The sequence below is a fragment of the Camelus dromedarius genome, chromosome 1 (genome assembly GCF_036321535.1).
Source record: "Camelus dromedarius isolate mCamDro1 chromosome 1, mCamDro1.pat, whole genome shotgun sequence".
NCBI lineage: Eukaryota > Metazoa > Chordata > Mammalia > Artiodactyla > Camelidae > Camelus > Camelus dromedarius.
Genome location: NC_087436.1, coordinates 94,832,111 through 94,847,275, shown reverse-complemented (window position 1 = coordinate 94,847,275; position 15,165 = coordinate 94,832,111). Strand labels below are relative to the sequence as shown.

Sequence of the window (15,165 nt, the reverse complement as noted above, 5' to 3'; positions counted from 1 at the left end):
CTTCACCTGAAGTCCGATACCATTCATCTGGGACTCATGTCTCTATGAGCAAACTTTGGTCTTAAAATGCAAAGCTGTAACAACTAAAAAGGGTTCCACCACTACTTCAGGAAAATACAAGCTATGAATGAAGTAAAGCCATGTTAACTAGAAATAACTAATACCTTATTACTTTTCTTCTTCCTCTGCTAATAAATGAGTTGAAATCTATATTTACTATTACTCAAGGCTCCCAATATATCAAATCTCAGAACTGAGTTTATTTAACCTTTTATACAATTCAGTATCGTATCTGGAAAACTGACCTTGATTTCCTTTATTCCTCTCTTTGCTTTTAAAGTTTCTTCAGCAGACTTTTTCTCATTCTTCTTTACTGTTTCACTTACAAGTTTCTTTCCACTTGGTACAACCCCAAAGAATTTCCGAATATCCTAAAAGCAAAAACAAGAGATGCACACACAAACATTAACTGCACAAAATTCTAGTTTCAATTGTAAAAAGGAACAACTCTACACACACACTGGTCTACCCTCAGTATTTATTCAGTGAGATAGTTCCATGTGTGCAGCAGCATTCTTTCTATATGCAAAAGTTAACTGACAGAATTATCTGAGTCAGAAATAATGTGCCTAATGAAAAGTAATATTAATTCTCAGAAATTGGGCAAAAATAAGTGAAATTTTTGTTAACAATAGCACAATTACTAAAAAGGCAAGTAACAAGTATTTATTGACCATGCATGCACATACCCCATTACTTCAGGCACAGTAGGGGAAAAAATAAAAGATGAAGAATATAATCCTTGCCCCTGGGAGTTCTACTCTAGTTTGGGAGAACAATAACTCTCATAACCCTGATCATTTAAGATCTTAATAACAAAGAACCTTGAAATTATTTTCTTGTATATGATTTTTCCAAATCCCAAAGAAAACAATTTTGATGATTACAATATTTTCTTCAATTACTCTATCCCCTGTGTTAAACAGTAGAATCAAATTAATCATATTGAAACATTTGTGATGTAATTTACAATTAAAATCACTCACCTTTCTTACTCTTTGCATACATAATCTTCCCTACCCTTTTAGATTTAAACTGTGAAAAAACTATGGTGTAGAGGAAAGGGAACAGACCTTAGAATAAGAAATCCCTGGCACAAATCTCTGCTCTAGTGGTTTCTAGCTATGTGACTTTGGGCAAGTTAATTTAATCTGTTTTCTCATCAGTAAAGTTAGACTAATATTCCCTACAGTTTATGGATTAATTACGCATCTATCACAATTTTGGTTCAGTAAAAAGCTTCCCTCCCCCCTCATTAATGAACTATTAACCCTTCATGTCACTGAAACATAACCCATTTACAGTGATCTCTGCTCACAGGCAAGGGTATAAGGAACAGAGAGAATAGTGAGAATTTAGGATCTGAATTTCAAAGAACTGGATTCAAAAGCCAGTTGCACCGTTTTCCCATTTCTTATTCTTAATGGTTATAAAACTGAGTTTTCAATCCTGTTTACATGTTTCAATCTCTCTCTCTTTATTGTGGTGAGGAAAACGCCTGTTAAAAGTACTCTGTGAAATGTAAGAAAATTAACAATTTTTCCTAGAACCTGGCAGTAATTGTCATACTCTGAAAAATGTCAAAAACCCCAAACAAGTGTGTTATGCAAACACACCAACACACACACAAATAGCTTTGTGGTTAAGCCAATAAGCAAAATAGATAAATATCTACATTAAATTTTTTTTGAAAGGTTACAGACTTCCCTGGTTTTGTACCCTCTTTTGTAAATTTCTTAATATAGAAAAGTCACAAATCCATCTTAAAATTACACCATTTGCAGAATGGATACCTCAGCTATAAACCTGAGACATTTGTGTCAGGTGCTAAAGAAATGATAGATGATAAAGAAGGCCAGAAAGCCATTGCCTTCCATATAATTTGCAAAGAATTGAGTTTGGGGCTGACAACTACTCACTTTATTGCTTCTGGAGGAAATGAGAGTTTCATATTGGAGTTTCACTTTTAAAATTACCAAGTGAGTATTCACTCAAACAGTGGTGACTTTTTAAACAAACACAAACACACACACACACACACAGCACACATGCACCATGGATATACCAAAACTGAATATTAATAATCAGGTTGAGGGGAGTGGGTATAGCTCAGTGGTAGAGTGCATGCTTAGCAAGCACAAGGTCCTGGGTTCAATCCCCAAAACCTTCATTTTAAAAAAAAATCAGGTTAAAGTTGGTGGTGGTTTTCCATCTGTGTTAGAACCACAAATGCTTAAAACCGCAAAGAGAAAGAAAACAAAACAATTCAGGAAGTGGAACTGTTGGTTTAACGTCGAGCTTGCTGATTTGTCTGTACATAGTGCCAATCCTCAGCACTGTTGCAACCCTTCCTTCCTAAGTAATTCTTCCTAAGTATTCACACCCCATTTCTTTTCCTTTCCCTTTATTCTACCCTACACTCCCACTCCCTATGCCCTTATAGTCTGACGGCAGCAGAATAATTAAAGAAATTACAGCAACCTGATCTAACTTAGTACATAGTAAAAATCTAAACTTTTGGAAAAGAATTTTCATCAGAATGGAAGTCATTCTACTTACACCTTTTTAGGGATTATCTCCAATGTGAGCAGCCATCTGGTGTATAAACATCTAAGAGGCAAAGGTCACCAATTTGACATTAATTTATAGTGTGACTTCATCTTACTCTTCAACTAACATTCCCTGTCTGGTATTCCAGATCTTTAAAGAGTTCATGAAATGAAGTACAAGCCTAGTGACTAATCAAACTCCCAAACAATGGATCTGAACATCACTCTTACCTGCACAGAATTCTTGGTGAGTATATGAATAGAAAAAGGAACACATTTTTAAATTTACTTTTATCATTAAAAGGAAAGTCCTTTTGAGTAGAACATCAAGGCTAGAAACCATCCATAAAGAAAGACACATCTGGCTACATAAAAATAAAAGATGCCATAAGCAAAATTAAAATATAAGCAACTAACTTGAAAGTATCTACAACATGTTATATATAAAAGGTCTCCCACAAATCAACCAAAGATAACCCGGTGGAAAAGCAAATAAAAGCTATTAGTAGGAAAATTAAAAGAAACACAAATAACCAATAGACGGAATAAAAGATGCTCAACTTCACAAATACAAGGAGATAAATTAAAACTTGATTATTTTTCTCTAAGTGTTAAAAGATTGATAATGCCCAGATTTGTCAAAGATGTGGGCAAACAGATGCTTATACACTACACTGCTAATAAAAGTAAAAACTGGTATAACCTTTCCAAAACAATCCAATAATATTTATCAAAAGTTTAAATGTGCATACCCTTTGTCCCAGTAATTTCATTTCTAAAAGAAATGGCAAAAAAAAAAGATAGTTTTATTTGGGGAAATCAAGAGAAAATAGTAATTAACTCTTCTTTCTTTTTAAATAGTTACTCATTGAACAAGTCAGTTCAAATATAGCAAAAGATTTAGGCAAAAATCACATAAAAGTTGAAACAAATTTAAAGCATAGTTAAGAACAACACGTAAGTTTTTCATGCTTTTACTTATAGGACTACTGGGACATAGATTTTATCTTCGATGATTCTTTGAGGTAAATAAGGCAAATAGAATGATTCATCTCCAGTTTATAGGTAAGTGGAATTAAGTCAGACAAATACAACTTTTTGTCAGTTTTGCCATTTACTACCGGACACTTGGAATGAATTACTTAACTTCTCTGGCCCTTAGTTTCCCCAGGATGCCACTTGCCTCACAGGATTCCTGTGAGCATAAAAGGCGGCACACCAGAACGGAACCTGGTCCACTGACTCCAAATCCCTTTCACAGTTCTCCACTTGACCATGACCGCCCCCTCAGAGTTTTCCTGTTTAAGGATCTACGCAAAAGTAGCCATACCCTACAACTAGCCACGCGGTGTTTCCCTTCTCATTATTCCTGATACATCTGATCCTTGTGTGATTACAGGCAGGCACTGTGCCAGGGACTTAGGACACAAATTGAAAATGCCCTTATGAAGCTACTTGGGAGACAAATTAGTATATACAAAATTAAATACAAAACAGTGCTAAGACACAGCTAATCACCAAACTGTAAAAGCACCAGGAGCACCCAACACAGGGAGCCTTCAGGGACAGTTTACAAAGAAGAAACACCTGAAATGGGTCCCAAAATGAATAGCAGGAGATACTTTTCACAGTCATAGAAATCTGAGCTGGTACACACTGCTGTAAGTCCACACAGCAAGCTTGTCTACCTTACTCATCACTGCATCTCAAGTTCAGGTCAACATGTCAGATAAGTAGATGCTTAATTAATACTGGCTGACCACATGAATGGTCATTCCTTCACATCTGGGCTCAGAAACAGAGGTTCTTGATTACAGAAAATGAAATTCATAGTAGATTTGTTTTTAAACATTGTGTTTTAATTTAATTGAGATTAATTTTTTTGCCATGATCTTACCTATTATTCTTTATTTTAAGAAATTTTAAGTGGGTATTAAATCAACACTGTATTATTTTAGAGGTAAATTACTAAAGTTGGCCTTTTATAATATGGTACTCCCTTGTCATATTACAATATTGTAGCTACAAAAAGCAAAATACTTTCACTTTAAGTACAATACTTTTTCTTCTTTGGGGCTTTTCCCTGAAGCTGATTAATGGCTCTCCATGAACGCTAAGTTAAAACCTGCTGATCCACATACTCACACTACGCAAGCTAACTCACACCCATCTCAATGTCAGTACCACCTATAAACACACTGATACCTCCTAAATCTTGCCTACACTCTAGACCTCCCAGTTCCATATCAGTGTAGCCAACAGTCTGCCATATACACCTCTACCCAAATGCCCCAAGAGTGCCTCCAACTCATAAGGTCCAAAACTAAGCTCATATTCTTTTAGGACTGGCTTCTCTCCCTTTATTTCCCACTTCAATGCATAGCATCACCATTCATGCAAAACAGAAGAATGGGCACTCTCTCCTCCTCATTCCAACCCTCTTGTCTAATCATCCCACCTAACCTAACCTCCCAAATACTGCTGTCCTTTTCCCTCTATTTCTATTGCCAATACCTTGACTTAGGGTTTCATTTATTTCTTTAACAAACTCTTAGATAAGCTTTACTCTGTGCCAGACAATTATTTAAGGACTTTAAAAAACTAACTACTTAGATCCACATAACAAGTGTATGACGTTCTTTAACTTCAATTCACAAACGAAAAAACTGAGAATACCAACAAGACATTTTCTAGTAAAAGTTTTGAAATTTAAGATGCTTTTAAATGTAAGCAAAAAGATCTTTTGCCCTCTCCTACCCTAAGATGTAAATAAAAATGCTACAACATTATTAGAGAGAAGCACTGTCTATCAGGCAGCCCAAATGCAATTTTAATATACTTAAGTCAAGACAAAGACCCCACCAAGTACTCAAAAAAAATCATGTATTTTTAGAAGTTTCCAACTAGGTTGGTTATAAATCTACTAGTAGAGTTAGAGATGAAAAAAAAATCTTTTTGCAATAAATACTCCTAAACCTGCACAGAAATAAGCTATTTAAAGTTAAAAGGTCAAAGTACAGAAGCTGATATATATTTATTCTGAAGTATAACCAAACCACTCTAATTACTTTTTTCCACTGTTGATGGGTTCAACCAACAAACAAGTTATATTCGTCTACCAAAAATGTGAAGAGAAAGCAAATCATGCCACTGTGTTCACTTACTTTGAAGAGAACAGATTTTATGCAAAATAAGTACTGTGGAGTGGTTGCCAAAATACTGTTTTGGCTTTACTTCTCTATTTTGAAAGTAACAAAGAAATACATTTTTGATTAATGTCTTTAAATCATCCACCAAATCCACAAGCAGAAATTGATTATCAACACACTTTACAAAATCTATTTAAATGTAAAAATCATTTACCTTGAAAACCACTAAAAGGCAAAATTATATATCTGACTTAAGTTGTATATTGATAGCAGCACAGCGAAGACAAATTATGAAATAATTTTAAAATGGTTAAAATTATATTAAGGCCTTGTACTTAAAAAACAAAAAGTAACTTCTTGTAATGCTTTCCCATAAGATCAGGAGAAAGATCCACTCTTGCCACTCCTACACAGCACTGTGACCAAAAAACCAATTAGGCAAAAATTTAAGAGGCAACTAGATTGGACAGGAAGAAGTAAAACTATCTCTATTTGCAGATGAAATAATCTTAAATAGAGAAAAGCTTACGAAATCCACTAAAAAACTATTAGAACTCTACATGAGTTCTGCAACGTTGCATGATACAAGATCAATACGCTGAAACCAACTGTATTTCTATATCGTGCAATGAACAATCCAAAAGTGAAATTAAGAAAATAATTCCATTTAAAGTATCATCAAAAAGAACAAAATACTTAAGAATAAACTTAAGTGTAAAACCCACACTCTGAAAACTATACAACATTCCTCAAAGAAATTAAGGAAGACCTAAACAAATAAAAGATAGCCCATGTTCATGGATCAGAAGATATTATGTTGTTAAGATGGCAATACTCCTCAAATTGACTAACAGATTCAACACAATCCCTATCAAAATTCCAGTTAGCTTCTTTGCTGATTCTAAAATTCTTATGGGAATTCAAGGGACCAAGAACAGGGAAAACAATCTTGAAAAAAAACAAAGTTGGAGGACACATTTACCAATTTCAAAGCTCACCATAAAGCTACAGTAATAAAAAGTGTTACTGGCACTAGGGTAAACAGATCAATGGAACAGAATTAAGCGTTAAAAAAAAAAAAAAAAGACCCTCACATTTGCAGTCAACGGATTTTTGACAATGAAGCCAAGATAATTCAATGGGAAAAGAACAGTCTGCAAATGGTGTAGTAACAACTGGAGATCCAGTACAAAAAAATAAACTTGGACCTCTACTTCACACCATATACAAAAATTAACTTAAAATGGATCAAAGTCCTAAATGTAAAAGGTAAAACTATAAAACGCCTAAAAGAAAACAGAAGTATATATATTCATAACCTTGGATTAAGTCGTGGTTTCTTAGATATGACACCAGAAGCTCTGAGGAAGTGATGATGTGAGACTTAAATGATGACAAAAAGGCAAAGAATTTCAAGAGGAAGAAGAGTATTCCAAGAAGAGAAAATAGCAAGTATACAAGTTGGGACAGAACTGGCTTAACACACTCAAAGGACAGACAGATGAGATCAGAAAGGTAGGGAGGGGCCTTAGAGGCCAAGTACTAGTACCTATGGCAAAAATTACATTATAAAAGGGTGACTACACTACTCTGAGGGAGCATTCACATAATAAACTACAATGTGAAAGGTATCCCCCAGAATGGGGCAACCAAGCAGCTTAGATGTAGCCAGGCTTTCTTGACAGTTCTTCAAAAAGGCTGTCCCTTAAGTCTCATGCATGTTTGATTCAACTTTGTGCACATTTTCAATAAACAATTATGCCAGTCAATGAATTACATATGCTGACTTCTAAAACATGGCATCTCTCAGATTTCATACACATTTTGAACAAATAATTAAATCCTCACAGCAATCCAAATCATTTACACAGCTACTTTTTTATTCTATTTATTTTAATTTCAATTCAATTCCTTTTTTAATAGGCATTATATTCACATGGTTCAAAAATTCAAAGAGGTAAAATGTCTCCCTCCCACCCTGCCCTTAGACACACACTTCCCATCTTTGGAGGCAACAAATGTTATCAGTTAGTTCCTTGCGTATCCTTCACATCTTCAAGCAAATACATATACATTCTTTTCTCTTTTTCTACATAAAGTGGTAGCATATTTTACGTATTGTCCTGCACTTTCTTTTTTCACTTAATTATCTTGGCAATTGTTTCACATTAGGACATAAAGTGTTCTCTTTTATGGCTGCATAGTATTCTATTTTGTGGGTACAGTATTATACTCCTGTACTGCTAACTTTAATTAGAAACGACTTGAGAAAAAGATGCAGCTCCCAGGGCAAGAGCTGCTAACCTTGCATCCAAAGAAGGGCTGCATAAGATATGTAAATCCCCTAAAATAGTGTGTATGTGTCTATATGTATTTCTGTGGGCAGAAAACTTGCACTCCATTCACCACATTATCAAATGGAGCTGTGATCCAAACAAAAGTTAAGAACTACTGTACAATATAACTTGTGCACAGGTGTTCAATAAACATATGCTGAATAGAATTTTGGTCTAGGGTTCTGCTAATTTGTGTACTAGAGACAGAAGGACTAAATTAAACACCAATACAATCCAAAACTCTTACGTATTTTATAGAACTTTTTCCCTTTACAAACAGCAAAAGTGATCCATCTGACTCCCTTTTCTGAAACGGGCTTTATTTTTCATCTGCACCATGAACAAGAATACTAAGAAAGAAAAGAACAATTATTTAAAGTAACTGAATGATCAAAAGTTGACTATACAAGCTGTTGTTCACCAAACTGACAACATCAGTGGTCCCTTAAACTCTCTGTAATGTTCCACAGGGTCCTTCCTGAGAAAATTAGATCATTAGTCATGTAGTTGTATATTGCCTACCACAAGCCAGACACCAAAATAGAAGCTCTACGTTATTTAATCCTCAAGACAATCACTTAAGGCAACTTTATCTTCCCCCCTTTTACAGGTATGAAACAGGATTTAAGAGGTTAAAGTAAAGCTATTTATTTGTTGAAAACCACTTAACCATTAAATGGCAGAGCAAGACCAAAACATCACCTCACTTTCATCTTCAAGACTCCAAATCTCATCAACTTTCCACAATACCTGAAGTCTAAAATGTAATTATGACCATTTTAGAGAAGTGGTATAATGTAGTGGTCAGAAGAATCTAGGCTCTAATTGTAGTTCAACTATTTATTAGTTATGTCACAAATTGTTTAAACTTGAAAAGCCTCCTTTACCATCTGTAAAAATGGACTGCTGTGAGGTTTAACGTTATCATATTTAAAGGTATGTAAAACAAACAGCTCACACACTGACCTGAAGAAGATACTTGTTACAAGGTGGCTATTATCATTATTTCATCCTTCGTTGAGTAAAAATATAAAGGCTGTAAGGTTTCCTAATGTGGCATAAAATTCCACACACCCCACCCCACTCCCAGCATGTTGGAATTATGACAAATGAGCTAAACAGTGATTGAAAAATAATTATGTCTGATTATTAAATAGGTTCTGGCTTAACAGACCATCATAAGTTGTCCTTCAAATTATTTCAAACACATACTTGCACCTATTGACATTCCAGTATGTTTTGACGGCTGCAAAACTATTTCGCTCTCTATTTAAATGCTTTATGCAAAATTATACTATGAGGGTTTTTTTTTAAGATTATTTAACATCAGGTGGTAAGCGATGGCAGCTGTCAGATGTATTTCAGCTGTTTCTACTAGCTGTTTTCCCCTCCTTGTAAACCATGTTCTCTCTTTGATTTCCATGAACTCATCTAAACAAACTAGAACACCCTCTCCTTGCCGTCAATCTCAAAATGACCCTATGATGAGCGTTTCGCAGAGCTGTTAATGACGAAAGTTGAAGGCCTGAGGCAACTTATCTATTAGAAAAGAAGTTTGTTACATTTTTCTCCTTCATGACCCAAAACTTGAAATCAACGCTCTAGGCAGGACTCAAACTGAGGTTCCAGGCAACGCTGAACAGGAAAAACAACTTTACAGCTAAGCCCAAATAATCACCTAACATTACTCCCTTCCTTTCTCCCTTCCCCCCAAGAGTGAAAAAAAAGTGAAACTGCCGCACAGCACCAAGAGCCCTGCGCGCTGGCTGCGGCCGAGAGCTGAAGCCCCACGGAAAGCTGTGCGACCAGTGCCCCTTCCCTGCCTTCGCTCCCCTCCGGAGCCACGCATCGCGGTCCTCCCCGACCCTCCATACCAGGCGTGCCCGGTCCACACCCAGCCTGCAAACTCTCCCCAGCCCCTGAGGCGCACGGCCTCCCCCGGGGGCTCACCATGGCAGCCCACGGACGAAGGCGCGGCGGACAGGCCGGCCGGCAGGCGAATCCGTTACCGGGGATCACGGTCCCTTCGCGCCAACAACTTCTCCCGCGAAGTAGAAGGAGGTCGAGGCAGCGGCGCCCGGTGATGACGTCAGGAAGCGCACAGCTTCCTCTCGGCCGGGGCGGGAGGCGGGAGAAGCGACGTGGGCCCAGGTGCCGCCCCTGAGGCCGGCGGGCCGCTGTCCTCTCGAGGAGCGGCGGGACCCAGGCCCGCGCCCAGATTTTTTGCCTTCTGCTTTTGGCGGGGGCGCTGGAGTGGGGAGCTTCCGAGATTGGCTTCCTCGGTTCCTCCCGGATACACGTTTGAGGGGTGCATTGCCCTACTTAGTAACTTTAAAATGTTTCTATTACCAGCCGCAGTAAGACACATTTTAGGTGTATTATGTTTCACATATTACATCTCAGTATCTATTCTGAACAAGAATTTCATCAAACAGTATTTACCCTGATTTTTTTTTTCTTAAATGTTTGCCCTACCAAGTTGTTTTTTTCGTCCACTTTCAAGTGGAGATCCGCAGTTTGAAAACTGTCTGGCTAAAGGACAATTTTATGCTGTATACTTCCAGAACAAAAAAGACTTAGGTAAAATCATCTAGTCATTACCACCCACTCCATTTTATAAATGAAAATAGGCCCAAACAAGCTAAGGGGCCTAGGCTGGGAATCTAGGCCTACAAATTATTAAACCTGCTCTAAGTCCCTCAAAGGGGTGTGTCTGTGTGTCTGTGTGAGTGAAGCCAAGGGATGACAAAGTATGTCTATAGAAGAACAATGATCCCGAAGGCTTTGGAGTAAAAAGGTTTTATATTAATAGATAACCAATTGAACTGTGGAATAGAAAGTGACATTTACATACAATTTTAAGAGAAAAACGTGAGACCTTTAGGAGTTTAGTGGGGAGAGCAATATCTCCCTCCAGCTTTGGCCCCAGACTTTTAAATCCTTGTCCGTCCACCCACCCACCCCTTGTTCCCTCTTGCATTTTATCACACCCATCTCTTTACAATGAAAGATAGTAAAGCCTTCTGGGGTAAAGCAGAGGCTAAGCATGGAGAACTCATATTTATTAAATGGCCACTGTAATATGTTCCAGACATGCAGCTATTTTTTTTTTTTGATGTATAGTCAGTTTACAATGTTGTGTCAATTTCTGGTGTACAGCACAATGCTTCAGTCATATATGAATATACATATATTTATTTTCATATTCTTTTTCACTATAAGCTACGACAAGATATTGAGTATGTTTCCCTGTGCTATACAGTATAAACTTGTTTATCTACTTTACAGACATGCAGCTATGGACTATCCCAGTTTAACTCATCTAATACCTACATTGATACTGGCAACTATTATTATCTCCAATTTACAAAGCCGTAAACTGGAACTAATGAACAGGGCCTCATTTAATGGGACACTCTGAAGCCAGTGTGCTTGGGTTCCTAGCCCCACCACACTAATTATGTGACCATGGGGAAGTTACTATGGCTCAGTTTCCTCATCTGTAAAATAAAGATAATAGTATTATGTTCTTCATAGGGTTATTGTGAAATTGTTCCTGGCATATAAGCAGTAGTAATATTTTTTTTAAGTCAGCTGTTATTATTATTACACAAGGCTAGGTATTATCAAGGGAGATAGTTCAAAAAACAAACTTACCTACTCCATAATTTTGCTTAGGGAAATATTTGATTGGGGAGGAGGGGATTCATCAGATCCTTTGAGAAATCAATAAAAACTATGAACCAAAAAAATTAAATAAAATAATTTTTAAATAAATAAAAACAAAAACTATGAACCTACTCTCCAGAAAAATGTACATAGCAAACACATCATGTAACTTTTTACCTATAACTTCAGAGAACCTAAACCAATTTACAGTGTTCATTGTGTTATGAATAAGTGAATAAGATATATTTTAAAAATTTTACATATCTTTTACATTATACTACTTTAAATTTTTGCATTTCTTCTTCAGTATTTTAAAGGCTTCCTTGAATTTAGGTGAGACCTAAGTCAGAAGACTGTAACTTTCGGAAAGATACTGAACTGAATTTGTTGGATTGTTTAGGAACATTTACTTGGAAATATTCTATCTCAGAAAAGTACCAGATTAAAAATGGCTGTATATGCTTTCATACTCCTCCTCCAACGTGAGATGACCTGTAACTGATTTGACCAAAGAATATGGTGGGAATAATGCTATGACAGTTCCAAATCCAAGCTTTCAGAGGACTAGCAGCTCCCACCTTGCTCTCTGGGAACCTGAGCCACCCTGTAAAGCAGGAGAAGGCACCAGTCAAGCCCAGGTTTACAGCCATCTCCACCAGGTACCGGGCTTGTAAGTGAAACCATCTTGGACCCAGGATACCAGCTGCTAGTGGAAGTCCACTAAGTGACCCAAGTCAACACTACATAGAGCAGAAAAATCACCTACTCAAGGCTTGCCTAAATTCTCTGACTCACAGTAGTTTGAGGATAATAAAATGATTGTTCTTTTAAGGTATTAAGTTTGGGGACATTCTGTTGTAAAGTGATAGATAACCAGAGCAGAAATGTTTTAAAGAACCCAAAGGGTAACCAAAAAATAGGCATGAACAGAATATTCATGCTTATTTTCTCTGCTGTGGTGATTTTCACTGATGCATCATTCAACAAATATTTATTGAGCATCTGCTCTGTGTTGGCACCTTTTTATGTGCATGCTGGGAACCAATAGTAAACAAGACAGACAGCCCCAGCTTCCCTGAAGTTTATATTTTTGAAGAAAAGAGAAAAACAAGTCAGTAGACAAAAATAAATGCTATACCTTCAAATAAGGGTAAGTGCTATAAAGAAAGGGTTTATAAGATTTTAAGCCAAAAGACTATGATCCCATCATTTTTACACTTTGTATTTTATGACCAAAAAGAAAAAAAAATTACTATGTATTCTATGGGAAAATATGATACTCATTTGTTTTCCATGGCAGAGAAATCTGAAGAGTGCTAGGAGATTGCCAAATGTGATTTTTTTCAATTTTGTCTATAGCAGAGCAGCAGTCTCCTGTTAAGTTTGTTTCTACATAATAACTACATCGGACTTTAACCCTTCCTGGGCACTTTTCCATAACAGTGTCTAGTTGGAATTTCTTCGAGGCAAAAGACCAGCCTGTGTACACCTACCATCTCTATGTGGCCTTTCTTTGACCATAAGAATAAGATGATAAAAGGTCATAACTACTCCCATGTCTCAATATTAACTGAAAGACTGCAGTGATGCATCTCCCAGAGACTGAGGATACATGAAGAAAGAATAGAACAAATGAGGGCTGTGTAGATAGTTTTTTAGAGAGGCAAAGAAAAGTCATTTATCAGTGATGTAAAACATTAGCTAACAAAGATTCCTCGCGTGTTTTCTTAAAAGTATTTTCATCAAAACTATTTCCTCATGTTTTCTTTAGTCTGCTTTCTTTAATTCAGGTCTTCTTAGTATAAATGTTTCTGAAACCAGCTGATGAGTAAATAAGACTAATGCTTCATTTGTAGAGTAACATTGGTAACAGATAATACAGCAATTGGATAAGCACTGCAGTCTCCAGAATTAAGAGTGTCTATTAAAAGTCTAAAATATTTTGTAAAATATTTTTTCTTTTAGTAATAGTTTGAGACCTATCACAGAGAAGACACATTTTAAGAAATACATTATATATTGGATCTGATCACCTAATGCTCACTGGCCTTGTCTTAATCCTTAAAAGAAAGGACTTCAGGGAAAACTTTGTCAGCAAAGCCAATTTTGTGAAAGTTAGGGCTCTCTTTCCCTCCCCCACTTAAGGATATACCACTGGCAGAAGAACTGCTGACGTTCCATGAAGAACTCTTTCTCCCAAAACTTATTAATATTGACATGAATGTGTCTAGTAGTATGTTTCTAAATTTGTGAATAATTGGATTATGTGAATAATAATTGGCTCTCTTTCCATAACATATACAGAGTTAAATTGTTGCCCTCCTGAAACTGACTAAAAGCCCTGTGTTAGTTAGAAAGTGCATGACTTGAATTTTGGTCATCCTTTATAATCTAACTAACTAGTGCCATGTGTAAGTAGAAAACAATTGCAAAGGACAATATAAATTCTCAGTGTTAATACCTGTGCCTTACTTAACTTATCTGTGTGATAGGAAGAACTCTTTACAAATGGAGTCAGTTTGAAATGCTTTTCAGAACCACAATAGTTACATTGTCTTTCCCACAGACTTTTGTAAGTTAACAGAAATCAATCGAATTTTCACTGTGCAACAACAAATGTGACTTTCTGCCCTCTGGACAAATATTAGCATGTCCTGCTTTGTCAGAATTTATTGGAACATTTTCCTTATAGAAAACAGCCCATTAGGCAGCTTGTCTTTTTCTGTGTTTGTGATGCCTGCAGAGATCCAGAACAGTGATACTGATATTGTAATCCATTTATGAACATAACATTAGGTCATAATCTGTCAGCATTAAAGTGCACATGTTCTAACTTAGGAAATTAGGTACTATGTCATTTATCTTAATTATCTGATGATATCCAGTTAATCTTCTTAATATGATTATGCATGAGTAATTAAATTTTTATAAACTTGCCTGATGATATCCTATAAATACAAAAAAGTTTGTTTCATTAATAAAGCAGTATCTTCACTTAGATTAGAAGAAACATTTACATTTAAATTGTAAATTTAACAAAAAGTTTGTAACTTTACTATTGACATACACATTTGATTATATATACATACACACACACACACATATATAAATATATATAATGTATTTTAAATTGCAGATTAATTCCCTGAAATATTCATCGACAACTTTAAAGGTATTTATAGACAGAGCAACAGGAATGCCAATAGCATTTTGTGGTGATAGTAGATTTTATGATTAGGATAATCTTTCCTTCTCCAAGTCCTACAAATCAAAGTAATTCTAGAACTGTTATTGTTTCACAGAAATAATGAGACATAGCAAATAAAAGAAACTGCCATCAGCTATCTGAGAACTGTTGCTGTAGTAAGGAAGGACCACATACCTGGATATTATATACCTTTA

General features: G+C 36.1%; 1 protein-coding gene across 3 annotated transcripts in view; it reads right to left on the bottom strand.

Annotated features, from left to right (window-relative positions):
• The window catches only part of RFC1 (replication factor C subunit 1), a 63,259-nt gene extending 53,082 nt beyond the window's left edge, over positions 1–10,177 (bottom strand). For 2 of the 3 annotated variants that reach the window (XM_064487388.1, XM_031435881.2), the window contains exons 1-2: positions 10,045–10,177; positions 306–431 (exon numbers count right to left, since the gene is read on the bottom strand). In XM_064487388.1, coding sequence (XP_064343458.1) covers positions 306–431; positions 10,045–10,047 — 129 coding nt within the window. In that variant the 5' untranslated portion in view covers positions 10,048–10,177. The remainder of the gene's footprint in view (positions 1–305; positions 432–10,044) is intronic. The other variant, XM_010980388.3, reaches the window with a different exon arrangement.
• Between the last annotated feature and the right edge of the window lie 4,988 nt (positions 10,178–15,165).